This window comes from Poecilia latipinna, unplaced genomic scaffold (assembly GCF_001443285.1).
Source record: "Poecilia latipinna isolate Pla-1442-1.1 unplaced genomic scaffold, P_latipinna-1.0 Scaffold296, whole genome shotgun sequence".
In the NCBI taxonomy this organism is placed as follows: Eukaryota; Metazoa; Chordata; class Actinopteri; order Cyprinodontiformes; family Poeciliidae; genus Poecilia; species Poecilia latipinna.
In genome coordinates, this window is record NW_015112912.1 from 380,537 (window position 1) to 408,237 (window position 27,701).

General features: G+C 37.5%; 3 protein-coding genes and 1 long non-coding RNA gene across 8 annotated transcripts; 2 read left to right on the forward strand and 2 right to left on the reverse strand.

The window, feature by feature from the left end:
• The first annotated feature begins 4,346 nt into the window (after window positions 1-4,346).
• On the forward strand, window positions 4,347-16,478 carry LOC106948602 (ras association domain-containing protein 2). Of its 5 annotated transcripts, XM_015034372.1 has the most exons (12): window positions 4,347-4,605; window positions 8,245-8,378; window positions 9,228-9,257; window positions 9,736-9,809; window positions 10,268-10,343; window positions 10,556-10,707; window positions 12,222-12,328; window positions 12,953-13,095; window positions 13,185-13,338; window positions 14,285-14,406; window positions 15,110-15,207; window positions 15,297-16,478. In XM_015034372.1, exons 4-12 carry the CDS (start codon window positions 9,757-9,759, stop codon window positions 15,364-15,366), a joined length of 975 nt encoding a protein of 324 aa, XP_014889858.1. In that variant the 5' UTR covers window positions 4,347-4,605; window positions 8,245-8,378; window positions 9,228-9,257; window positions 9,736-9,756; the 3' UTR covers window positions 15,367-16,478. The 5 variants fall into 5 exon arrangements, with proteins under 5 accessions (XP_014889858.1, XP_014889859.1, XP_014889856.1 ...); XM_015034370.1 differs by lacking the exon at window positions 9,228-9,257 and having other exon boundaries at window positions 4,349-4,605; window positions 8,233-8,378; XM_015034368.1 differs by lacking the exon at window positions 9,228-9,257 and having other exon boundaries at window positions 4,349-4,605.
• LOC106948604 (uncharacterized) lies at window positions 6,350-12,213 on the reverse strand. Its single transcript, XR_001425212.1, has 2 exons — window positions 11,377-12,213; window positions 6,350-6,619 (listed from the first exon to the last, which is right to left on the reverse strand). It is a non-coding gene; the product is annotated as an uncharacterized LOC106948604 (long non-coding RNA).
• Window positions 16,479-18,048: 1,570 nt separating the features above from the next.
• LOC106948603 (shematrin-like protein 2) lies at window positions 18,049-21,444 on the forward strand. Its single transcript, XM_015034374.1, has 2 exons — window positions 18,049-18,308; window positions 20,476-21,444. The coding sequence occupies exon 2, from the start codon at window positions 20,489-20,491 to the stop codon at window positions 21,029-21,031; it is 543 nt and encodes a 180-aa protein (XP_014889860.1). The 5' UTR covers window positions 18,049-18,308; window positions 20,476-20,488; the 3' UTR covers window positions 21,032-21,444.
• Window positions 21,445-23,952: 2,508 nt separating this feature from the next.
• Window positions 23,953-27,077, reverse strand: LOC106948605 (uncharacterized). The gene is made up of 2 exons (XM_015034375.1): window positions 26,952-27,077; window positions 23,953-25,107 (listed from the first exon to the last, which is right to left on the reverse strand). Exon 2 carries the CDS (start codon window positions 25,098-25,100, stop codon window positions 24,057-24,059), a length of 1,044 nt encoding a protein of 347 aa, XP_014889861.1. The 5' UTR covers window positions 25,101-25,107; window positions 26,952-27,077; the 3' UTR covers window positions 23,953-24,056.
• Between the last annotated feature and the right edge of the window lie 624 nt (window positions 27,078-27,701).

Here is a 27,701-nt window from a genome sequence, read left to right on the forward strand (position 1 = left end):
GACGCTTACGTGCGTTTGGTTCTTGCTGGGATGAGTTCTTCTACAGACACTCGGAACAAAATGTATTGAAACGCAGTTATTGCAATGTCGACATTTGCAAAATTGCTACCTGAGGACTAACTTGATGCAATATTTGGTGATATATTTAAAATTTTAAGCAATAAAATTCTGCTGATAATGCATGTGGCTGATTAATCGTGATGAATTGACTATTGAAATAATTAATTAGTTCAGTAGTCGGTACGTAACTCTAAAAAGGCCATTTTGCATTTAAGATAATTTTAAAAAAATTTTCCAAAAGGATTTTTTTTTACCCAAATCTCCTCAAGTAACTTATTTTCTTATTTAAAAAAAAAAAGAATTGAATTGTTTATTTGCATCTTTTAATGTATTGATTGTATTGCATAAAATAAGCTTAATTGGTTAATGGAAAAATATACTGAATGTGTCAAAAAAGTTATCTGGTTAATTGATTAATGGTCAGAATGATCGATTATTGAAATAATCGTTGTTGAGTGCATTTATAATAGTTTGGAAAGAATAGGTCAACTGTAATGTTCACTTAGGTCACGTTCACACTGCAGCCTGACTTGACTAAAATCCGATTTTATTTTTGCGAAATTAATTTTTTTTTTTTTTTTTTTCGTCGTCGTTCACACTTCCAAATATACGCCCCCTGTACTTTTTCTCCAATGTGAACTGCAGACGACCTGAAAGTGTCCCGCATGCGCAGTAGAGGGCGCAATAACAACACACAGCGTTCTCATTGTTTTGCTAACCGCCATAAAGAAGAAGAAGCTGCTCATTGTTTGCAGAAGTAAACATCGATGCTAACGGTGTAGCATATCTTGCCGTTTTGAGGTTATTGTCCGAACGGAGCAGCATATTAACAATGTAATCCTCATTACCGCCCGCAGAATAGTGACGTTTGTCGACTATCAATGACGTTCAGGTCGGATGAACGTGACTTCACCATACAGATTCAGGTCACATTTGAAAAGATCAGATACGTATCGGATATTCAGGTGACCTGGGTCGCATTAAGGCAAAAATTGCGTCACTTTGGGCTGCGCTGTGAACGTAGTCTCATTTATCTGATGATGTGCCGCCATGTTTGAACTAAACATTAGGTTAGATGGGATCTGATTATCATCCTGGATAAGATGGAAGAACAAAAGAAAAGATGACCATCGTCTCTGTTTAGAGAATTTTAAAACAAGCAAACCATCGGTGACGACCAGTTTGTTATTCACCCACCAGCTGGTGGTGAGAAAGCAGAAATCGAGTTGGTTTTTTACGACTCCTTTTCGCAGTGAGTTCCTCATAATCTTCTCCCCGTCTTTCACCGTTTCCCAAAATGCACCTTGCACATCTCCCGTCATGTTGTCCCTCATTGTCTCCCTGTCCCTCGCTACTCCCGCAGTCCTGCAGTGAAACTGAATTCAGTCCCGTCTGTTTGGTGTACCTGGTTTTCTCTCCCGGGGATCCTCACTGTTCATGTTTCTGGCTGCAGGAGGAGACACCTGCTGGTCACCTTGGTAAGAGCCGGCTGCTGATCGGCAGCTGAGTGAACCTGCCTTATCTCTGACGGACGCCGTTAGTTGGTCTCTGTGCCTAAAAGCAGCTTCCTTTTTCACCTTTGGCTCCCAACTTTCAAGGTTTTATCCTCGTTTCTGTCTGATATTCAGAGTCCAATTACATGTAGTTGTTACAGAAGCAGCCCAGTTAGAGTAAAAGCCGCCAGCGTTCTGGTTTAAAGTCCATTCAAGTTAAATGCTGGCTCTTAAGAAGGTCGCCACAAGGTGACAGACATTGATCCCTTTCAGTTATTTTGAAGGGGGCTCTGCCTGAAGATTATATTTCTCTGCAAAGTGTTTTATCTTTTTCAATGTTTGGTTTTATACATCATTTTTATGTTTTTGCAAACACAGATATTTGTAAAGATGAAAAAAAAATCCTAACTATTAATCTTAAATCATGCTGAAATGCACACCGTCTTGTACATTTTATTTAAAACATCAACACATTTAAAGCTGTAATCTGTGGTTTTGGTGAAATCCTTTTGTCTGTTTAGGACCTTTTTCATACTGTATTTTTTCTACTCTTTGAACATTGCTTTCTGCTCATGTTACACACCACCAGTATAAATCAAAGAACAAGCTGAGAAACTTTAGACGAAAAGACAAAACAGAAACATGTATATTTAATGTTTGCTGAACAGTCTGATGGAGAAATTGTGTAAACTAATTGTAACATTAAAATGATTTATTTGTTCCTAAAACTATTTAATAAGATGTTGCAGAATAAACCATTCCTTTGTCTTTTTTCCCCACTTTTTTCACCACATTATTTTTTTTTCTTCTAAAATGTATAGCTGCATGTCAGCAAACTATATGTTGTGGAAATGTTTACTTCAGTAATTTAGGTCAACAGGTTATTTGTAGTATTGCAAGTGACTAATGAATAGCCAAACAAAACTGCATTTGTTTTTCTTTTCAGAAATGTTGATTTCAAAGACCAATAAAAATTATTTCATAAGACCATAACTTAATACAGAAATATTAAGTTATGGTAACCTTACCGCCTTTACAACCGGGAGAAGCCCCAAATCGTCAATTAACCTGGCTCCTGAAACTCCTGTTTCCAAGCATATTTATGGAATGTTAAGTGGAAGGAAAAACCTGCATATGGGGAGTTTTCTCAAAAGGAACATGAGACACCAGAGCTACAGACTGACCGCCTCCATATCAAACTGCATCAACATAATTCAAGGAAAGGGAGCCTAGACGAAGTACTGCATGCATTTACAGTACATGGACAGTTTTTTTTTTACCCCCATTAAGCTGTAATAATTTACAGAAAAAGTATTTTAAAAGATTTGCTTTTTTTTAACGAAGTACTGAAATTAGTTTCAATATTTTAGTTTATTGAGATTCACCAAAAAAAGCATTTTTCTGTTTCAACAGAAATAGCCAGCAGAGGGCGACAATGTGTCCGAAACGAGAAAAAAAGTTAGGAAATAATACAGTTTCACACCTTTTTAAAAATGTTCTTTTTGTCAAGAGGTTTGAGTCTTGATACATGATTTAAATTGTAAATAGCCCCTGTGCTGTAGGTATTGGTTTAGTGTTTTATTCATAAATCACATGTTATGAATCTGGTCTTTAAACACTTTGTGATGGGCACCCTGTCACTTTCACAGTTATTTATCTTGACAGTCAGAGTTAAATAATTTTCTTAAGTATTTTGGTACCTCCAGTGTAACAGACACACAGCTATTGGCTAAAAAATAAACAGATTACATTATTGACTGGAGGTTGAACTATAGATTGCATTCCAGATTGCTGCATTAAAGACATGACACAATGTTTAGTGAAGCATATTCCAGTAATGGTTAAAGCACATGGACATAATTTGAACATAATGATTGATGTTTTCACAGATTCTGTATCTCATGTAATGCTATCACATGGAGATGGTATTACACAATTGCTATATTTTTAGGAGTGGCAGTAATTTCCAGTTAAGCAAACACCGGTGATGTTGGCAACGCAGAAGAACCTGGAAGCTAATGTCAGAGCGACGGAGCAAGAGAGGGGGAAGCTCTTAAAGTTGCATATTTATTTAAAACATTTACAGTGTGTGTGCTTAAAACAAATCATTAAACTGTAACTGTGGCTGCATCTGCTTTCAAGATGATCACTTCGATGAAGATTTCAGAAATCTGTTTAAAACTTGAGACTGAGAAGTTTCAGGCGGCCACTAGGGGGCAGTATATGCCTGCTGTGAATCTTGCAAATTTATGAACTGGAAAGGTTTTTTTATTGTGATTCTTTTTAGCACATACTTTGTTTTTCTATGTTTTAGCAGCTTCATTATTATAAGTTCTTACAGCTCTGTTGAGTGAATCTCATATTTTTAGGATAAATAAAGGGTGACTATTTACACAGGAGCAAATTTATCTTTGTGCATTAAAATATATTTTATATACAGATATATAAACACACAGTTTATATATATATATATATATATATATATATATATATATATATATATATATATATATATATATATATATATATTCGCTTTTCGATTTAAATTATAGAGCAAAGTGTACATATTGTACATTCCATTATTTAATTTGAACATTTTCTTGGCTGGGCTGTCCCCCCGATGCTTCAGGATGCTAGCACCGCCCCTGGTCCAGGACTCCATTAAATAATAATCGACCATTGTGCGCGTGCCCGTCTCTCCCATTGTTGTCATGTTTTCATTCATCTCCGCGTGAACAAAGGCTCGTAAATCCCGCCCTCTGATTGGTTCCTAATCTCAGGGCCCAGCGTCGCTCCTACGCAACGCGCCCCGCCACAACAGATGGACCTCTCTCTCTCTCTCTCTCTCTCTCTGTCCTCCTTCCACGAGATCCTGGATGCTTGGCCGCTCGCGCATCGCTCTGATTGTTTCCAACGGCAGGAGCACGAGACCAAGTTGTACTCATCCGTGGGCCGACGGTTGATCCTCGAGAAAAGAGGAGAAGAACCGAGAGGGAGAGCGGTAGATAAGCCAAGAAAGAGTCTCCTAAAGTCGGCAAGAAATCCAGCTCAGGTCGGTGTAGCTCAGTCTGCGTATCATGATTTGTTTAAGAGATGTTCCGATACGAAACGGATGTGTAGTTTTGTTGTCTAATTAAAATAACTGAAACAATATTACAGCGGATGGAGTTAGCTAGTCCAGAAACATCTTAACGCCACCAGTTTGCTCCAAAAACCATAGATATCATTTTTGTTTTGTATTTTATTCATATTCAGCGAGCAACCACAAACCACCGCACTTTGTTTGATGCCCTGGACGGAAACGAGAGAAAATGCTTTTCAAATCAGACATTTCCACAACCAGGGAGACCACATAGCTATAAATATATTAGTAAAACAGGTTACATAACAAGCAAGGGATGGTTAAAATTCCTCTCAGCACACATGGCCAGCCACAGAGGCTGCTCCCAAAGTGGATGCTGCCCCACATTCCCTTTAAGCCGACATATATCATGCAATGAAGCCTCTAATGATGTTTTTAAAGCTACCTTGTATGATGCTTCTCAACTTATGACACAAGTAGTACCAATGGCTACCAAATACCTTTGGTAATATCAAAAATATACATTTTGTTGTTTATTTGCAAAGTAAATATGAAGAAGCTAAGGTTTTATCAGCTGCAGCAGCCAAAAAGATGATAGACACACAGTGGAAAACATTTTGAGGACTGGTGAACAGTAGACGACAGCAAACCTGGAGTAAGTGCTGTTTGCTTCCCATTATCTCTGAATTTGGATCTGGGAATGACATCTAATCCAACCTAACCATGCTCTAGTTCCAGTTAGAAAGTCTGTGGGATTAGCTAGTTTTTAATATTAAAGATTATGCTAACTAATACTAGCAATGCAAGCTTATAGCGATGGAGTTTGTATTTTTCAAGCGCTGTAGTTTTGAGAATTTTTGAGGAGTGCAAATATTCTGTTTTTCAGATTTAATATGGGACAGCAGCCATATTGGATTTTGAGGCTGAAGTGGGTGAGAAAACTTTGACACATTATCACTCCTGTCTGCAAGAAACATTTCTGCTAATTCTTTTAACTACAAAATTAGAAATGTAAACTTTTGAGTAAAAATAGAGAGCAAAATTATGCAGCATCCTTTATTTAATTTTATGTAAAATTAAGAATATTATGGACAACCATCATCTTTATGAGACTGTAACAGAAAAAAGGTGTCTTCAGTCAGAGGCTTTTTCAAAGTTGTATCCAAACTATCTAAATTATTCTGTTGCTAACAGGATTTTAAAAACTGGATAAAGTTCAGAGTGCATGTTCACATTCTTTCTAGAGTGACTGAAAACCATAAAAGTGGACCAAAGAATTGACTTCTAGACAGTCTGAACTCTTTGTTTTGGATAAATGATTGCTTGCTTCATATTTGACGTCCCCATTAGGAGCAGCAGTGCCAAACCGCGTTTCTGTTGCAGGCCTGTGTGTGGTTTAGTTTCTGTGTTGTTGCTATGACAGTAATGACAATGGTGAGACAGAGCAGTAGTCATGTGGACGCTGAAAGACAGCGGAGACCCTGTTGGTGGGTTTGGGAGAAAAACGGGAGGAGGTTTGAAGCTATTCAGCACCAAGGACGTTGACTGAGGAGGTTTAGAGGCGACGGGGCGAGAGGGCAAAAAACAAGGAGGGGAGGGGGCATTTTAAAGAGAGAATGTGGAGAGAAAAGTCAGGTCGTCGTTAGAGGATGTTTGATAGAAAGCTAGATGGTTTGGAGACATTTCTGGGAAGAAAAAGAAAATACTCTTTATCAACTGAATTTTATGGTTCCAATCAAAACAACAGAGTAAGTGAAGACAACGGTGGCGTAAGAGGAGAAGATGGAGTCTGAGGATTGGCTGACGTTATAATGAGCCTCAGGGGAATTCAGACGCTCAATGTATTCTACATTTGGACCGTTTTCCAGCACATAGAAGAAGAACGCTGGGATCTGAAATTGGACTGGGTCAGCCCTGGGTCAGACTGTCTGCAGTGGGGCTGATGTTGGATCTGCTGCGGACGTCGTCTTTATCTCAAAAGGATCTGTTTCACAGAGACAAGAAGTTCTGCTTAGAAAAGAAGTGTGTGAAACCAGATGTTTATAAGACTGAACTAAAAAGGAACATCCACTTTTTTAGTCACCGTTTGACATAACAGATTTAAAGCTTTCTTTTTTAGGACTACATTTATGTCAGAATATTTTTATTGCTTTCTTCAAAGCCAGATGTTTAAATGTATGAAGGCTGCCATACTTTTTAACAACTGAATATTTAAAATAAAGGCCCCCTCTTTGAAAAATAACTCATGCCGTTAAATTCTGAATAATATTGTAAAAGCTTGCAATACTAAGAATACTTTCCAATATTTTCCATAGGGAGTGGGTGTTTTGCTAAACTTGGACACAAATTAAATTAAATCCTTCAAAGACGCAATGACCTTAAAGATGGCACTATATTATTTACAAAGTTGCTTAAATACAACAAAGTGAGTGTTTTGGAGTTGATATCACACAGCTGTAACATCAACAGTGTGATATCACACAGTGAAAACATAAGACGACGTCTGAGTGATGCGGCCTACAACCTGACTCAGTTACACTGGTTCTGTTTGGAGGAATGGGCCAAATATACCAGCAAATGGTTGTGAAAAGCTTCTGGAAGAATCTTTGTAATCTGAACTGACCTAAAACAGCAAATATATATTCAGATTAAATGCCAGACAAAAAAAAATGTTTTATCTGTATTTACTGTGGTGCCAGTGATACTGATGCAGCTTTGATGCTACATTTGATTCAAAAGAGTTTTTATGTCAAATTAAGATTAAATAAAATATTTTATTCAATTCCTCTGAGATTCCAGCACAACTTAAACTTAGTATTTCAGACCTGATTTTTTTTCTTTTGAACACAGTCCCCAACTTCAAGGCTGCATTTAGTCAAAATATGCAGCACAGATTAAAGTCTACATAATTGAATATAAAATGTTTATTCTTGACAATTAGAAGGAAACTTTGACATGCTCTGAACATTTGACATGGTTAAATGTGAACACTTTAATCATGCTGCCTCAGCTGTAAAGGTCACACACCTGGTTAGATCCTGGTGTCAGAGCTGCAGGTTTAGTCGACCCACAACTGTTAGCGCTTTGTTTTGGTTTGACAGCTGGTCGCTTGTCAGTCTCAGACCACAAGCATCACCCATTAATAAATGCTGGAGCAGAGCTGCCTTCGAACACAATATATGATACATGATATCAGAGGCTAATGGCTGCCATTGTGTCAGTCGGTGGTGAGGTTTGGGGCGCTCCACAGGCCTAATATGGCTGCTGAAATATTGATGGCGCTTGGCATTGAACCTGGCTAATTGCTGTTAAATATTTAATTTATTTCACAGATGACAGCCTCAGGTTGTTTATGGTCACTGTGTTTAAATGTGCTGGTGACACCGATCTGTTGTCCGATCCCAGAGAGGTGATCAGAGTTTAGCTGCGTTCTCTTTCTGGTGTGTGGTTGTTGATCTGCTGTTTGAATTGAGGAAGTTTTGGGCTGTATGAGGGGTAGAGTCAGTTTCCTGTGTGACTGACTGAGCAAAGGAGGAAGCCATTTGACGGAAGGGGAGCACTTCCTTTAAGCAACGCCGCTCTTCCCCATCTGTTCAGTGTCGCACACAGTAAAAAGAGCTTCGTGGGCTTTTTCTGGACCGGGCAGACTCCCAGAACCTGACACACCTGACCCAGATTGGACCGATCCAACCCTGTGCTCTCTGTCCACACAGGCGCAACAAAAACCTGCCGTCTCCTCTGTGGTAAGATCGCTGAAACTTGTACAACACATACTCCTTATGTAGATATAAGCTTCTGATATTCAACTAAATCTATATATTTGTGCTGTTTACTTCCTGAAACTCAAATTCCCTCTGTCAACATTCTGAAATGTTTAGCAGAAATGTAAAGAAACTATTTCTGTATTGTGTCCGCACTGCAAAACACAAACTCTTACCATGTAATTTTGGTTTAGGTTCTAGTGAAAATACCTCAGTTCACTTGAAATAAGACAAAAGTAGCTTTCAAGTAACTTTTCAGCAAGATATAAAGGCTTGTTTTATGTCAGTAATTCCTTTATATCGATGAAAAAGTTCTTGTTCCATTTGCAGATTATTTTATTTATAACATGAGGAAAATGGCAGATTACAGGTGAAATAATCTACCAGTGGAACAAGTACTTTTTCATCTACAGCTCTAGAAAAAATTAAGAGACTACTTAAAATTATCAGCTTCTTTGATTTTAATTTCTATAGGTATATGTTTGACTAAATTGATCATTGTTCTTTTATTCTATTAACTACTGACAACATGTGTCTGAAATTCCAAGCAAATATTTAATATTTATTTGCAGAAAATGAGAAACGGCGAAAATAACAAAAAAGATGCAGTTCTTTCAGACATCCAATAATTAATTAAACAAGCTCATATTCATTTATAAACAGTGATACTAATGTTTTAACTCAGGAAGAGTTCAGAAATCAATATTTGGTGGAATAACCAGGAGGTTTTCAGTGGGGTTCAGTGCAGTGGCTTCTAAATGTTTTTCAGAGAAAATAAGCTCCTATGTCTTGCTGAAAAGTTACTTCTAAGTCAGTTTTGTCTTATTTCAGGTGTACTATCAACTAGACCAACTTTACTGGGTAAGATTTTGTCTCTTTGCAGCATGATGAATGTTTAAGCAGCTGAAATAATGTGAAGCAGCAGGTGGCCCATGTGTCCTGCACCTGTCTTTGTGCTTCTGGAGGCTTCGTTCCTGCCAGGTTTCACACAAACCCACACTGAGTCCACTCCGCAGGAAACCGACCGCCACGTCAAACAGCTGCATGACTGGATCTTCTGTCCAAATGGCACAGTTAAAGAGCAACGATACAGCTGCTCTCCTCCGCCATGAAGCACCAAATGTTTTGGTTCTGTAAAGAGACTCGTTAGTGTTTTATCACTTAGGATCTTGAGGGGAATTGTTGGCAGGAAATAAGATACGATCTTTGTTATTTCTTCTTTTCCTGCAGTCGCTTTCCTGCTCCTCAGACTGTCCTCTGTGTGCCTCTGAGTTTGTCATGAGGAGTCATGAGACTGATAAATGAGCGTTGACTCTGTGTTTACTTCTTTGTTCCTCAGAGTCTCTCATGCTAACCGAGTATGGATGGTACACAGGACGGGGTTCAGATCGGAGAGAAAAAGTTCATCAGCAAGTAAGGTTTCACTTCAACACTTTCTCACATGTTCAAGTAAATAATGAACACACATGTTTGATGATTATTAGTCTTCTGTTTGGTAGTTTTCTGGAAAATCCATGTTTGTAACATCAGCTTAACATGAGGAGTTAACTTCTGATTTATGGAGTAGGTCTGTCTCTTTCTTATGAGCAGTGGCGCTTTCAGAAGCTAATTTATTTATAAAGTTGGACTCAAAATGCCAACAGGAGATCTGCACATATACAAGGCTGGACAAGAAGCCCAGCAGCACTAGAAAAGTTTCATATCTTCATGTAATACTGCTCTATTATCTTAAAGAAAATAATCCAATAAGCCTTTGATTAAATTCTGGCTGCGCAGTAAATCTATTTAAGCTCATCTGTCTTGTTTGGTGTTTTCTTGGCTCGAGCTAAAATAGATTTTTCCTCTCAGTGATTTAGTTTTTATGTCTTCAGGGCAGCAATCCTCTCACATCTGAAAACATACAACCTTTACTATGAGGGGCAGAACCTCCAGCTCCGACACAGAGAGGTGAGTAATTACAGCCGTTTCTTACTTTTATATTTAACTTTGAACACAACATTCCCAGCAGCCCCACTCTTTGTTGCTCTTGACATTTTCGCCTTTGATTGCAATCTTTTCCAACGTATCGCTCCAGACTCATTACTCCTCCTGCCCTGAAGGCCTAATAACTGTCTGCTGGAAGAGTGTTGACAATGATCAGTGTCTGGGTCTCCAAACAGGAAGAAGAGGAGCTGATCATCGAAGGCTTGCTAAATATCTTTTGGGGCCTTCGGCGGCCAATCAGACTTCAGATGCAGGATGACCATGAGCGAATTCGACCGCCGCCGTCCTCCACGTCCTGGCACTCAGGCTGCAACCTGGACAGCCAAGGGCAAGTCAAACCAGACAGATCCAGTTACACTCAGACTGGAAATGATAATGACGACAGTTACATATTATGGATCTCTGTTAAGATAGGCTCATTAAATCTATAATTAAACAGAATCTAAACACAAAGAACCTGTCATCATGCATTAACAGATCTGTTTATTTGAATTCATAATTATTTTTGCTGCACAAAGCTCATATCAATGCTTTAAAGCTATACAAATATACATTAAGAAATGGAAATATTATAGAAAAGGTTATTTTAATTTATTAGTTATTCATTTTATATTTACATTTTTAAAACACTAATATAATAAAACCTGAATATTTTAAATATTATTAATACAATACTGTTAATATTTCAAGCATTTTCTTTTTGTTAATTTTGATGATTTTGTCTTACAGAAATTCTCCATTAACTTTAATACATTATTACATAACACCAGTAAAAAAAAAGATTTTTCGTGCAAAAATGTATGTCTCACTGAGAATTACGTTCATTCACTGTAGTTTATTCACACAATAGTTGGTTTGGCTCCTTATGCATGAATTACTGCATCAATGCAGCATGGAGGTGATCTGCCTGTGATTCTGCTGAGGTCTAACAGAAACCCAGGTTGTTTTGATAGCATTCCAAATTAAATGCAAACTAAATTTTATTTGAAAATCTTACTTTGTTGGAGGTAAAATGCTCCTAAAGTGATCTGTGTTTGGAGAGGTGTAGCTCAGGTCTGTCTGTGTGGAGTGGCTTTAGAAAGTCTGACTCCATTTCTTGAGTTGGGTTTTCTCCACAATCCTCTAAAAACTGAAGTTATCCCTGCTGGTTTTTACCTTTTTCTATCAGGCTTTTTCCTTCCACTCAATTTTCCCTTTGTATTCTTCAATAGAGCAATGACATGAACCAGTCTTGTGAAAGTTGTTAATAGCTGTCAGCTATCAGCAGTCCTTCCAATAACTTTACATTTCTCCACTAAAAGCTTTTTATTTGTCTTATGTAACATTGTAAATTGTGGAGAAACAGAACTGACATCAATATCGAAATACACAAATATAAACACTTCAATTATACCACGCTTTGTGTAAAGAATCTAGAGTTTCACTTTTTGAATTCAATTAAATGAAAAATGAACTTTTCAAAGTTAATTTTTCAGATCTCCAAATAACCTTTACTTTTATTTCTCCTGGATATTGTTCAAACAACTCAACTGACAACACATTTTAACATATTAAGTGTAACAACAGACAGTTATTAGTGGGTAAAACCTACCTTCATGTTTTGACATTAAACATGTGATGGAAAGAAAAGCGTGTTGATATTTCTGATTGTTTTGTGTAAAAATATCTCCCAGTTCGTTCACCTTTCTGTCTTTAATAAACTGAGAACCAAAGAGTTGGTTTCGCTCTGGATCAGAAATGTGTTAGTTAATCACTTTTATGCTTGCTATGTTTACAGTTTTGTGATTTTTTGGCTCTTAGCTTTTCTCTCAACTTTGTTCTTTGTTGTTTTTACATCTGCAGTTCTCCCAACAACACAGACGGTCAGCAGACCTCAGAACAAAATCCTCCCACTGTGGAAGTGACGCCGCCTGACAGTAAACAGGAAGACAACACGGAGACGGATGAAGGTCAGCGACTCTATCATCTAATAAACATCATCAGTTGGTTTGGTGTCATTTTTACGAGAAGATTTATGTTTATGCTTTGGTTCATGTCATTTTAAATAGATCCAATTAACAAATCTTTGTTTTTTTTTATGCAGAAAAACTTCTCAGACGTTTTTCACAGATTTTGTTTTCTAACATGACCAAGAAGTCAGATCAGCAACTGTGGAGCATTTGTCTGTTTGTAAAAGTTATTAGAAAATTTCTTTCCCTTTATAAAATATAATTTGAACAATTTGTTTTCTCAGGAATTCGATTCGTAAGATCCTGGTTTATCAATCCATTCAAAAATGTTTTCTCTCATCAACACTTGTGAATAATCCCAGTGGGGAAATTCATTTATTATAGCAGCACAGTAACAAAATATAACCTACTGATATAAAAATGTCTAAAAAACAGTATTAAAAAAGTACCTACAGATAAAATCAAATCAAGTAGAAACCTAAAAACCTGGTAGATTTTTAAATACAGGATATGTTCTTTACAGATCTCACACGAAGGTAACCTGCAGAGCACCTGTGATTTATTGCATGTGATGTAATAATAATTAGTGATCTAATAATTTATTTATTTTGTGTCGTCGTTCAGAGGACAGTGAGAGCTCTGCTCAGCTTCTCCGGACGAAAAGCGACGCTGGCATCTTAAGACGCGGCCAGCGGCGGTCTCCAAGCGACCAGAGGAAAATCCGACGCCATCGATTCTCCATCAATGGACACTTTTACAACCATAAGGTGCTTTTCTATGAAAACCTCCAATAACCTAGAAACAAAAATATAATTCATAAATGTAAACCGTCACTGTTTAATGCTTCTGTTTTCAGACAGCCGTGTTCACGCCTGCGTATGGTTCAGTTACTAATGTCAGGATCAACAGCTGCATGACCACACCGCAGGTGCTCCGGGTTCTCCTCAACAAGTTTAAAATCGAAAACAGCTCGGATGATTTCGCTCTCTATCTTGTCCATGCAAGTGGAGGTAAGTGAGCTGTTTGGAAATGAAGCCTGAGCACTGGGTTAATCTGGATCAACTTTCTCCATCTGTCCTGCTGCTTTCTTAAAATCAGGCGTTTCTATAATCGTTTATCTTCAACCTAGTCGGGGTTTAAATAGCTGCAGCCTCTGTTTCTGCAGTGGAAATAGTTTTATTTTATTTGCTGTAGAAGCTCAGAGTTGCCCTGCTGGAAACGGCTACACTAACCTTTCTTGCCGTTTGTCATCTGGATAACAGGATGGATTGTTTACAGCTGCGAGTACACGCAGCATGTCCAGCAGCAGGAAAGCGACGCTGTGTTTTTGTTTTTTATTGCCTCCATGGTAACATCTGGCAGCAAGTGGTAGATTTACGGTTTGAACTGCTCGGCTCCACTTAACGGTATGCAGTCTGGTGAAAAGAGATCACAGAAACAGGAGTTGCTCTGATTCTTTGATGGCTCCCCCTGCTGTTTGGGCATCAATCGATGTGACAGGTGCTGTTTGAAGGAAGACAATGATTTAGCGAAAACAGATTTGTTTCTTCATTTTTAAGACTTATGTAACAACAGATAAATAAGTTGTTCTTAAATAATCTTGAATGAAGGAGCAGCAGTGAACAGATTAGATTATTTTCCTACCGGATGACTTTTCCAAAATCCCTAGCCTGCAGGGCTGCTCTGAGATCGGTTCACACATTAGAAACAGATCGTTTAAAATATTTAGAGCTATTGACAAATACCTGAGATACATAACGCTGCTTATTTTGAGTAATCTCTAACATCAAACACACTTTTGTTACCCGCTGGATTAAAACTCTTAAATACAATTTATTTACTATTCCAAGGTGATTGGTTGAACAGGTGTACCTAATTAAGTGGCCAGTGAGAGTATATGCTTTATCTAAATGAATTTTGACTAATTGACCCATTAAAGATGCGTTGGTGTTTCAGAGCGAGTGAAGCTGAAGCGGACTGATTTTCCTCTGGTGCTGAGAGTCATTCAGGGTCCATGTGAGCAGGTCTGCAAGGTCTTCCTCATGGAGGAAGACTTGGGTGAAGAAGTCACATATGATGTAAGTCACAACCATTTCCTGACATGATACTCCCAGCTACAATCACACACCTTACTTTGATGTAAGGATCGTCGATTATTCTGACAGTTAATGGATTAATCGAATAAGAAATTGGAAGATTCAGCAGATTTTTCATTTAGCCTCTTAAGTTTATTTATTCAATATTAGAAATACTTTTAAAAAATACAGATAAACAAATAATTGAACTCAATTCTTTAATAATTAAACATTTTATTGACTAAAATTAAATAAAGTATTATTCCATTTGTGAACCGTTGATAATTTGTAGCTAAAATAATACTTCTAAAAGCTCAGCCCTTTCTTCTTGACTTAACATCAATATAATGTTTGGCTGATCTGTTGATTATTTATTGGAGTAATTGATTAAAAATAATACAACAAAAGGTGCTCAGTAGGAGAGAATTTGAACCAGGTGAAGCTAAAACTGTCCCACTTGAGGAGTTCTGGGTAGAATATTTTCTATAGACAAGTTAAATTAAAAAATTTTGTATAGTTTTGGCTTAACTGCCTTTCTGATTGTTGTTCTTTCAGCAAATATCCTCTTTTAGAGTCTGAGTACTCCGATTAGCGATTAATCGATTACTAAATTAGTTAACAAACATTTCAGTTAACATGATTGAACCTTAATTGGCATGATGGGGATCTTGAGTTTTATTGGTGAAGTTCTCTCTCGTTCCACCAGGTGGCGCAGTATATCAAATTTGAGATGCCTGTCCTTCAGAGTTTCATCACCAAGCTGAAGGAAGAAGAAGACAGAGAGGTGCAGAAGCTCAGAAGAAGGTGCCATAAACACTACATATAATCTAAACAGCTGCAGAATATTCCTACTTTAAATGACCTTTGACCTCCTTCTTTCACCACATTTATAGGTATAATTACCTGCGGTGTATAATAGAAAAGCAGCTTCGAGGTCTTCCAGAAGGAGCAAAGTGTATTTAACCTAATGAAGGTGAGGATTTCCTCCGGCACAAACTGTTAGGAACTGTTTACATCCGCCGCCAACACAGAGAGAGAGAGAGAGCGTCGATCAGGCAAGAACTTCTCCTTTCCAACTCCTCCAGTTCACTCTTCTGCTGTCTTCCAGTACGGCATCACATACACGAGTGATTTTACCTTTTTTATTTGTATTTTTATTTTATAAGCTTCCTGAGCCACATCCTCTTTTCTTATTCTAATCAAGCACAGCTGTAATGTGACATAATTATAGTAAAGTGCCTATTTTAACCTCGTCCAAGCACAAAATGCTTACGAATGATCAAAAAGAGCCAGAGCTAATCACACTGACTGAAAGCACAAGGTTTTAAGATCCAAGCGCTGATGCCAATGTTTGCATTTACATTCCTCCCTGAACCGGGCGAGTCTGAGAATTGAATTTAAATCAGCTGCCTTCGTTTCACTGATAAATCCCAACCCTGAGATTATGCTGTCATTAGCTGTTCTGTAAACCGAATGTTATGTTTGTTATGATACAGACAAAAAAATGACTGCATGTTGTAATGTGTGAGTTTAATGTTTGGTTTTCACAATTTTTAAGTTGCATCTAATAACTGAAGATATTTCACTGAGATCTCGTGTGATAGAGCAGCATAAAGTTGGGCTTTGTTGCAAAGTGGAGCAAAAATGTTATTTAACTCTTAAGTTTAGTTTTTAACATCTGAATAGTGTGTTCGTCAATACTTTTTAGAATTGGCTTTTGCAGAAATTACAGCGGCCAGTCATTAGCCAGTCTGAGCACGGCCGCTGAATCAGGGGGGCACAAGGGGCCGATGTCCCAAAGGCAACTGCAGCATTGAACGCAGATGGCAGGTCGCTTTTTTTTAATATTCGAGAAAAATGTCTCTCTGAAAAATGAAAATGCTATTTTAACCAGAAAATATGCATCTTATTAAACAAAACTGCAAAAACATAAAATCTTACAAGGTATTTTTGTCTAGTTTCTAGGGCAAATATATCAGCACATTTGGAATTAGACAAAACAAGTAACTTTTCAGCAAGAATTAGGAACTTGTTTTAAGTCAATAATAATTCCTTAATATTGATTTTTTTTTTTTTTGAATTTAAGTTCCACTGGAATATTATCTTATTTATAACAAGACATTTTTCCCACGTTCACTCCTCTGTATTTCTTGGTCTTCATGGTGAACACACTCTTTTCAATTTTGTTTGTAAACATATTTCTCCACTTTACAATTCATTTTTATGTTGGTCTGTCACATAAAATCCCTGTAAAATTCACAGAAGTTTAAGGTTGTGGCATAACAAAATGTGGAAAAGTTGCATGGGTGTGAATACTTTTGCAAAACACAAGTATATTTTAACTACAACCAGCAGCTGCCAAGATTGTAAACAGGGTGAACTGACTGACATTTACGTCCAAAACTAAAATCACTTCATGAAGTTGATTTACACGTTCAACTTGTTTCAAAGGGAAAACAAACTGGTTTTACAGATTTTATGTTATTATTTGCCTTCTTCTAAAAGTCTAGCTCATTTTATTTACACTTTGATTTTTTCAGTATTTTAAAAAACCAGAATAATTGTGCTAATTAGTGAATTTTTATCCACAGATTTTGTTCCAACAGACAGACGCAGGCTGACTGTTAGCTGTTTCTTTGGTAAATGTTTGAATGCTTGCTTGCTTTTTTAAACAGACGGTTACAATTCTTGTGATTTGTATCATGTTAAAAACCTGATTTTAAAAAAGAAAAAGCACAACAAAAAAAATAAAGCTGTGAATTACTTTGTTGATGTTTAAGGGAGAATGTCTGAAATGTTTTAAACAAGCATTAAAAGCAGCACCGTTTGAGCAGCACTTTGCGTATGTTTGTCGCGTCTCCACGGACGGCACCCTGCAGAGTTTCTGTGTGACTCTGTTTATAGTTTTAGTGACTTTTTTATATTGTTAACAAAACATACAGGCTTGTAAGCATAAAGATGTCATTCCACCCCTTTGAAAATTAAGTTTTTTTTGTTTTGTTTTGCTTTTTTTTTTTTTTTTTTTTTACAGTGATTATTTTATTTAATAAAAATCTGTCTTTGGAAAATGTGTTCATATTGTGTAATTGTTTTGTTCAAGTTAATGATTATAATGTCATTTATTGTGTTGCTTTTTGGTACAATTAAATGTTTCAGATCATCTAGTTTGGACCACATTTGTCAAAATCATAAAGTCAAAATCAATATTTTTTTTAATTTAAAAATTCTAAAATATTGTGAATTTTGTTTTTCTGCTCAATAATAAACTATATGTTGAATATTTTAGTCATTTTGAGGACAGGAGATCATTGAAACTGTTGCAGATCCAAAGCAGAAAGGGTTTTGTGGAAACAGTCAAATTTACAAACATTTTGAGGATTCCACTGGTTTTTATTTTCTTGTCTTTTCTCAGAGACAAGGACAGAACAGGATTTGAAAATAGTTGCTATGATCAGCCAGGTTTAATAAATCAATCCAGGTCTGCTTTTGAGAAAAAGTTGAAGAAATAATTAAGAGGTCCAATAGATCTATTATTAATGTAACACATTATCATTATGTCATTATCAGAAAAGGTAGAAACCAAGTCAGAGTGGAAGCTTCAGGAGAGCTGAGTCTCGTTCCAGTTTCTTCTCTAAGAGGTTTATTAATTTAGACCAAATTAGAAACAAACTTTGCCTCAGTTGCTCTCGCAGGTATTTAAGAGCGACGTCGTCGTTCCAGCAGCTTACCGCTCGCCCGGCCAATGAGCATCAGCGACACCGGTCCACCTGACGGAGATCGTTAGGAGGATAACAGGCTGGCCGTGATTCAGACTTTCCTTCAGACGGTCAGAGGAGCATCAGCCGGGCGAAAGTCTCCAGAAACAAAGCGCGACGTCTGAACCGAGTTTCTACCACAACTAACAGGTGAGTCTAAATATCGTTCATCCAACCTAATTTACTTCTACATGTGAGCAGTTATGGAAATGTAGAGTTAAAGCAACTTCCCTTGTTGTAATTTCTTACATTTTTGCATTATTTATTATTATAAGACTCAGAGATATTTCTTAAGTGTCATTTATGCTTCAAACAATTTGATTTAACTTCGTCACTCTCAGTTGCAGTAGCTTTAATCTCAGTCTGGATTATTCCTGGAGTAAGTGAATCGGAGTATATCAAACACATCATAAAACGACAGATTAAAGATCCATTTAATTTATTAAGGTAAAACTTAAGTGTGCTGTAAGGGCAGAAGCAGTCAGAATAACCAAAAAAGAATAAATATTTACGTTATTTTAGCCCTAAATTACTATTTGTTATTGATTTAATTAAATTAAGTTATACTTTAAGGTATAAATATATTCTAATTGTGTGTTGTAGCAGTGATAATAGATTCTTCTCCACAAATATTTACTTCATCTGTTAATTTTGTCTTTAATTTGGTCCGTCACATTTTTTATTTGCATGCATTCCTCCAAAGTACCGTTTATCGTTTATTCTTAGTATAAATACTCTAAAAGTAGCTGTGCTATCTGCTCAGTGATGCCTCATATAGTTGTTTACCAGGCCAGTGGCCTCGTCCCACTCATGCAAAGACGGACTTAATCTGCCAGATCCAAATTAAAAGGACACAGAGATTATGAAAGCTCTGATCTCACGTTAGCTCCATTGTCGTCTTGTGCTGCACTGCTTATGTAAGACGTGTTTTTCAAAGTGGGATTAAAAGCGCTCTTCTTTAGGTCTTCAAAGGTCCAGACTAAAGATGCACGTATTATTTTCCTGGTTGTATAAGAACGATTTGTGCAAGAAAACCCAGCCAGACATTTTCTATAGTCATAATGTGATTTATTGGTGTGACTCGATATGAAGATTCATCTTAATTTGATCAAATTATACATACAAAAGTTTCTAAGTTGAAAACAAAGTGCTTCAGATTTTTTGTTTAATGTTAAATGTACATTTAGGAATTCAGGAAGTTTTTATTTCTTAAAGATGGCTTTAAGGCCTCAGTTGATGTCAGAGGTCAGCAACTTTTACAGCACTAAGAGACATTTCTGCCTTCAGTCCAGCTAAACACGTTTGATTTAAACAGAAGCAACTTAACTCTTCAAAACAAAAACATAACCACAATAATTTGTTTTAACTTGTTTTTGGGTTCAGTACAATTTCTACAATGGAAGATTCTAATTTTATAGAAAATGACATAAAAAGTAATTTGTAACGTATTAACAAAAAAAATACTTTAAGAAAGAGAATATTAGTAACCATATTAGCTATTAGTTATAAGTGTCATTTTTGTGAAGAGGTTATGTGTGTAAACACCTACATGAAAACACCTAGGAAAATCTCCTAAAGGTTGCATTCTAATTACCTTTGCATTATTTTAAAATAAATCATTTTAAAACAGAGAAAAATAAATAAATTTTACCAGTGATAAGTCTAATGTCTTTAACAGGCAATCTGGTATTTCCAATCAAGGATGTGCACCAACAGAGGTGGTGCTGGAGAATCCATCCTTTTTGACCCCTAGACAAAAAAGTGCTCCTCTGAAAGTTTTACTAATTTTTTACAGTGTATAGCATATGGTCCAAGATATATTTTATGGTTTTATAGTAAAGCCTTTATTATTAATGCCCCACATCTTGTTATTTTGCCCAAAAAGCAGAGCGTGTTGAAATTTTTTTCCTCAGGGGGGCCTTCAAGAATGCAGGAAGTGGTTTCTATACCTGTGTTTTCCAGCAGCCATTGTACAGCGCATACAGTGGTAAAACCAGCTGACCAAATATCCTCGAGCTCAGCTTGGGTTCCTCGGCTCATTTTCCAGATACCAGAAAACATTATTGCCAAAAACAGCTGGACAGTGTATTTTACGTACTTGGACTGTTTTTAGAAGCAGTAGAGGCCCAAATGGAAGTATAAAAACGTGCAAAATGTGAATTTTGCACAATAAATCTCCTTTTAAAGCTTGTTTTCTCTTTAGCTTATGGTCACTTGCTGAAGCCAATGGAGCTCAGGTTGCAGACCTTTAGTTTAGAGAGAAGTTTTTATGCGCTGATTGATTTTCCGTTTTCCTCCTTTATTGTTATTTACGCAGCTGACAGACCAAGATGAACCTGCAGAAGCTCCCCGCCACCTTGTCCCTCTGTCTGCTGCTGCTCTGCGCCCTGCTGCCCAGCTCTGAGGCGCGTCGCGGCCGCGGAGGCGGTGGCTTCGGTCGGGGCGTAGGAGGAGGAGTCGGTGGCGGCGGCTACAGCCGTGGATGGGGCGGTCAGTCCTACAGACCTGCACCTGTCCAGGTCCAGAGAAGTGGTCCGAGTGCGGGGAAAGTAGCCGGAGCGGCAGCTGCAGGCGCAATAGGAGGAGCGATGATTGGGTCAGCCCTGAGCCGTCCCGGGTATGGATACGGGTACGGAGGGTATGGAGGTTATGGGGGATATGGCGGTTATGGTGGATACGGGGGTTATGGACCGGGGTATGGCTCCCCTCAGTTCGGAGGCGGCTACCGTCCAAGGCCCGGCTATGAGCCTGAGGGTTCTGGAGACATGGAGTACTACGCTGCAGCGTCCAGTGGGCCCATCTACAACAGCATAGTGGTCGTGATTGGCTTTATAACTTCCCTGATGCTGGGAAACTGGGTGGCTGCCATGTAGAGCTGGAGGCCAAGCTGAGATCCAAACAAAAATAAATCAACAAATTCATCCTGAGAATAAAGAGGAACGTCTTAAAAACTAATCTCCAGCCCTTGAAGATCGTCATCAGGGTCCCTGATTCATCCAACAGGACGTCATCCATCAGAATGAGAAAGAAATCCTCTTCAGCATCTCTGAACCCATTTTATTTATGAACTGTTGCCACTGCATCCCACTGCAGCTGCGCTTCCATTGACCACATAATGGCACAACTTGACATTTTGAAAATAAATTTACTAAAAGGAAAGACGACAATTTATGTTTCAGCGCTAAGATGAAGTGGGTAATTTTGGCCATGTTTTAACAAAACTGCAACGGAAAAAACAACCAGATATTGCGACAGGCGAAAACCACGAAGAAGACAACAGGAAGTAGTTAAAGGATGATGGCGCAGGTGTTTTTAATGATTTATGAGCAAACTTATGTGATTTAAATTGTGTTTCTTATTTAATGGAAATATATCAATTGTGACATTGTGTTTCTCAACATTAGTGAAATATTGACAGATTTGTAATGGAAACGCAGCTTCTGTCCTTGAATGTGTTCACAGATGTGTTCAGGTTAAACCTACCTCACGACATCATGATAGGAGAGCATTTAAAAGCAGCTACACTCTTTAAACCGCTGGTTAATGTACCTCTTAAATTATTTATAGTTATGACTCATCTGCATAAAGTTCATATTTTGAGTATTTGGCTCATATTAAGACTGTTTTACTCAGTTAAAGTACTAATAAATAATTTAAGGACTCATTCTCATTCATCTTGAATGGTGTCCTAATTTTGCAGATTTATATACATTTATTTATAAATGTCTACATGTATTTTCTTGTTTCACTGTGTAACATTAATTAAAAAAAATAGAGAAAATTTTTCTGAGCTTTATTCTTTCACACTTTTTTTTTTTACTCATATATGTTTAATTACAAATATTTGAATTGGGGTGGTACATATAGAGGAGTGTTGACCAAATTGTGGTCCGAGGGCCATTTGTGACCCTTGAAATTATTGTTTGACCCATGGCTACAAGAATAGTAAAAATTTGCTCAACAAATTAGAAAACAATTACCCAAAACACTTGAAATTGTTTTGCAGGTTTTATTTTTGTGTCTTTATTGTTGAGCAGATAAAACAGCTGTCCTTTAATAAATCAGAATACTGTTGAGAATTTAATTTCAGTAATTTATTCTTTTTTTGAAGATATTTTTTGATAAGATTATAGGCATTAAAAATGTTTACAATTATTTTAGGAGCTTTTGAACACATTTTAAATTCTTGTGATTTATCGCCATAAAACCTTAACAGTCGTACAGTTAATTCATGTATTGCTCTGGATTTTATTCACCTTTATACATTTAATTTATATTTATTTACAAATGGAAAATCAAAGACAAATTGTCACCATGCAGATAAATCAGGGAATCACTAAAAATTAAGTTTATTAGACAAGACAAACAGCAGCACATTTATCAGCACAGTAAGAAAATGTTTACATTAAATGTTTCTGAGTGACAGCGCCCTCTAGCGGTCCCAGGATACGGACTGATGTGTTAAAAAGAGTCTGAATTTACCCCTTTGGAACCTAAATAACGGCTTTAGCTGCATTGTTTTTATCATAGCATTGACAACAAATACATTTACCAAACCGCTTAAAATCAGCACAGACATAAAATGTTTACATTTCTGACACTTTGCACAAAACAAACACATTTGGTCATTAATGAAGATACATTCACATTCAAAACAATGAGCTGAGGGTACATTCCTATATTAAAGTTTAATTGGATTTTGTAAAAAAACAGAAAACAAACCGATATGAAGGTGTATTTCTTGTTATTGAATAAATTGAGATAATCTTACACAGTATCTTCAGTTTCAGCACCGATAAAAAAAAACAACATAAAAACATTCAGACTTAAAAGAAAAAGCCCGATAAACCACCAAACACAGGTTACTGCTGCCACGTTGGACACTACGAGATATAAACAGGTGATAATCAGAAATGTATTAAAACTAATTCTCCTTGATAAAGACATTTCTGTCATGATCTGGAGGAAAACCTGATATAAAAAGTCCTGAAAGTCAGAGGCAGACGCAGCTACGTTTAAAAACACTCAAAATACTAAACTGAAATGGTGATTTTTGCCCTGAATCAGTTTAGATTAACATATATTAAAACAAATTAAAAACAAAGTACAAATTGTTTTTATTATACAAAGAGAAAGGCAACATGGGTATATTACTGGTGCAAGACATTTGTAACAATTTCAGCCTTGGTCCCAAAATGAAGCAACTTTTGTATAAATAATAAATTAAACTTTACATAGAATGGTTAAAACCAAATTAAAAAGTTGTTAGAGAATATATTGTTTTAAAAGCTTGGTGTATTTGAATTCTTCTTTGTGAGCCATAATTCACTGTGGCTTTTTCTCTTAAAACTAAAACTTCCCACAATTACTTCATAATCATCTTCATCTTTTATAGCAAGCAGTAGTTACACGGCATAAAGTATATTACTATATATAAGAAGAACCAATAAATATCTATAGATTGGTAACATTATCATACCATTTGAATCTCATGGTCTTCATGCCTTGTCGGTTAAAAAGTGACGAAAGCCTGTGTCACTGCAAAAGCACAACATTTTACCAAGTATTTTGTATGGGTTCTAGTGCAAATATCATAGAAAATTTGAAATAAGACTACATTTACTTACGGGTAGCTCTTCAGCAAGACATCGGAGCTTGCTTTAAGTCAATATTCCTGAATACAGATTTAAAAAAAGGAATAGTTCAACTGGTAGATTATTTTAGTAACATTTTTCCCCATACTAGACAAAAATACTTGGTAAGGCTGTTTTTGCAATGTAAACGAAGGTTTTCTTCTTCTTCCATGTTTTAATATTTCTCCAGGTAGAGGAGGATGGCAAAATCTCAACTGATTTACCCTGCAAATGGTGTCAGTGCAGGAACATGATCACGTTGCTATTAATTATAATCAGTGTTGTAGCAAAGGCTGCAGATAAAACCCCCGGCAGGCCCAGCGTCGGCACCTCCTCCATTACGTCTCACTAAGTAATGATCAAACTCAACCATGTAACGCTCCAAGCACTTCCTGGCCTTCAGCTGCTCGATCAGTGCCGGATAGCCAATCTCTACTATGCTGACTGTATCGTCGTCTTCAGCACTACTGGATTCCTGTGGCGATGGACTTGCAGGTGTGGTAGCATTTGTCGTGTTGTTGGTTAAAGGGCTGGACGCCTCACTTGGGGTCCTGCTGATTGGTTTACTTGGTGGCTTCTGACTCTCTGCAGACAGGTCAATTGTCTTCACGCAGTCGTCCATGAAGTTGTCGTAGCTTCCTGAGGGAGTTTTGAAGCTATAATCTCTGCTGTAGTCGTTGGTGTCAGTTGATCGGGTACCATATTTCCTGTGCATGTAGTGGTTGTAGTAGTACTCCTGTTGGGGGTTGTGAAATTGAAAATCGGGCCGGGGGAACCTTCCTAGTCCGTAACCAAGAGCCATCCCCACCACAGCCCCTCCACCCGCTGCCATCACTGCTGAGCGCCCAAACCCTTTGGATTTACTGTTAGGAAATAAACCCATTCCCTGAACTGACTGGGAAAATGGAGAGCCACCTCTGGAGCCATACCCTCCGTAGCCAAAGCTGCCACCATAGCGAGGGCTTAAAATTTTGTTATTTGGGTTGGCATTGATGTATCCACCTGGGTACCCTCTGTTACTATATGGTGACCCCATACCTGGGTACGGGTTGTAGTAGCCTCCACCCTGCTGCCTGGGGTAACCACCTGGGTATCCTCCCTGGTTGTTTTGTTTTGGCTGTTTGGGTTGTCCACCCTGAGGATTGGAGCCCTGATTGCTTTTGTGCCACGTATTGCTGTTAGTGGCACTTCGGCTGGGTGTGGACCCCTTTCTTCCACCAAGGCTCTTCCCTAAGCTTCCACCTCTTTTGGCCAATAGGAAAGGAAAGTAAAATAAAAGAAGGCACAGTAGAGAAGATTTAAGCTGCATCTTCACACTATAGAAAAGGAAATACAAGCAAATATGTGAAAAGATTATTTGGATGGTATTAAAAATGCATCACATGCTGTTTATCTTAAAGATGCACAGAGAAAGGAGTTGGGGATCAGAATCAGTATATTTTCTGACTGAATGTCGTGATCTTTTTTATTTTAATCCAATCTGAGGCTTTATATAAAAAAAGGTAACAAAGTGGGGTTTTCTGTGACAAATAGGCTAACCTCACATTTTCAGCTGATCAGTATCTGGGTGCAGAGGCTGCTTATAAGCCACTAATGGCTCAACACGAACATAAAAAGAGCAGCCCGCTGATCTAATAAAGCTGATGTGTTCCCCCATCCTACTCCATCATTCTACTGCCTTTGTCTGACTGCTGGGCTTTAATATCCATTAGTCAGGGCAGGGAACCCAAATGGGAAGTCAGAAAGATCAAGACATAAAAAGCAAGCATGTATTTTTTTCAGTGTTCTCATTGTAAGCAACATTATAATCCATCTATCCATTTGTATACACTTTTAACCCATGCAGGATTGAAAGGGAGTTGTTGGTGCAGTCAATGGACAAAAGTGCAGACCCACTAATACAATATGTAAATATTGTATTATAATTGTAGATTTTTCCTCAGACTGACAATGTGTTTTTATTGCATTCTTCAGCTGAATAATTATTGAGAGTATCACCACCCTGACCTCAATAATGTAGAAAACCTGCAGCATGAGCTGAAAGGGCCTCAGATACCAAGTACTCTGAGATTATGCAAAGAGGAAAATTAAAAAATCTCTATCGCTTTATTCTCCAACCTTCTCTAAGAGAAGACTAACTGCACTTTCACTGTAAAAAGAGGAGGGCACAAAGCATCAACAGTACAAATAATAGTAATGGGTATAGTTTCTTTTTAACTTTTTTTGCCACAGCGGATTAAATTTACCCAAATTAAATGTTAAAATCTGAATTTATCATAATTTTTACAATGCGTGACAATAAGGATGGTGAAATGACTCTGCTGTTATTTACCTGGTACTTAATTACTTTAATATTAGCTTAATTTTACATCCTCATTGGTCAATAAAGCATTATGCTATCTGAAATCTGATACATAGTCGAGACATCTGCCCCTGGCACAGCATTTTCACTGTTTGCTTCTATAGTTTTAATTACATTTTATTTAAAAATGCCATGTTGGTAATTATCTACAACCTTCCACTGAAAAAGCTTTTCCGCCTATTTTACTCAGAACTAAGCTTGTTGTTTGTGATATTATGATTTGTGCATACGTATTCTGTATTGTCTACTTTGTAAAGAAAGGAAGAAAGACCAGGTGTGGAGAAAATGCGTTTCTTTTTGTGAATGATTAAAAGTCTTTATTGCTTAATATAAGTCAAAGTAAAAATTTCCACTCTGTGACTGCAAAACAGAGCAAAAATATTTAATTTCGGTGTAATTTTTACATCTTCAAAAGCAAAAGAAAAAAAAATCTGTAATTTGTTTTTCATACTGTTTTTAATAAGAAAATTAATTTACCAAAACATACTCTAACGCAGCTACAGGTCCAGTAAGGTCGTTTTGCAGCAAGCCAAAGGGTAATTTCTTATTAAATTATATATCAAATAAAGCTTCTTCTGACATGAACATTTCCACTGCTTTTAGAACGACTCGTCTATTTTCCATTAAGATGGCGCATACTGACCCAACATTTAATTCACAAACGAATAAGTCAGCAGCAGTTTATCAGTAAAGTCCATGTCGGCGTATCTACCCACAAACAGGTCTGTTTGGGGAAATAACAGACTTATTTCCTAAAAGTAACCCAGACGGGTGCGGCTAGTTTAGCCGAAACCTTACCTTGAATGTCGGTCTCCCTCTTCTCGCCTTATTTACCGCTCAGAAAGCCTCCCGCCGACCGGTCACCTCCTCTGAACGTTGAGTCGGTCTGGAGAGACGTTTGCCGCTGACGTAACGCCTCGCGCACCAGAGATATAGGTCGCCTGGATACAAGATGTGGGGCGGGGCTTAACCTGATGTGTTTTCCATCATCCGGAGCCATGAAACACAGCCAGCCCAAAGCATTGTGAGGTAAACAGCTGCCCCCACACCACCAGGTATAAACCTACGGAGCCCTCCAGGGGACATGGGGATTTTTTTTTCTTTTGTGTTCCCTCGCAAAACTTTTGCGTTCCCTCGCAATAATCTACTGATCAGTTCATGCGGCATAACTGAAAACTGTAAGCCTTTCTTACGGTGGGCGCTGTAATTTCTGCCTTAATATAAGCTTATAAGGGTTTTCCATGGACTATTGAGTTATTATCGCGGGGTAATAAGTCATCTGATTGTGTCTCTATTGTGTTCGTGTCTGAATGGTTTATAGGGCTGCTTTCTGTGCCGTTCCATCTTAGCCTTAACAGACATAAACATGCAGTAAATAAATCGATTTTCAATCAATTTTTTGCACCAAAGCGTTAATAATAATAAACACGTTTTATTATTATAAAACACAGCAAACTAATGGTGGTAGACGGCCGCACTGGATTAACTCGGGGAATCTCATCTGTCCGTGTATCAATCAACTCCTAACCTCTTCTTTGTTCTGTCACA

Bases quoted from the DNA above. Each gene is read 5' to 3' on its own strand.
- LOC106948602 (XM_015034372.1), top strand. From the start codon at position 9,757: ATGGATGGTACACAGGACGGGGTTCAGATCGGAGAGAAAAAGTTCATC. The intron at 12,329-12,952 runs GTCAGCGACTCT...GTCGTCGTTCAG, and splicing joins CAACACGGAGACGGATGAAG to AGGACAGTGAGAGCTCTGCT. The intron at 13,339-14,284 runs GTAAGTGAGCTG...TTGGTGTTTCAG, and splicing joins TCTTGTCCATGCAAGTGGAG to AGCGAGTGAAGCTGAAGCGG.
- LOC106948603 (XM_015034374.1), top strand. From the start codon at position 20,489: ATGAACCTGCAGAAGCTCCCCGCCACCTTGTCCCTCTGTCTGCTGCTG.
- LOC106948605 (XM_015034375.1), bottom strand. From the start codon at position 25,100: ATGCAGCTTAAATCTTCTCTACTGTGCCTTCTTTTATTTTACTTTCCT.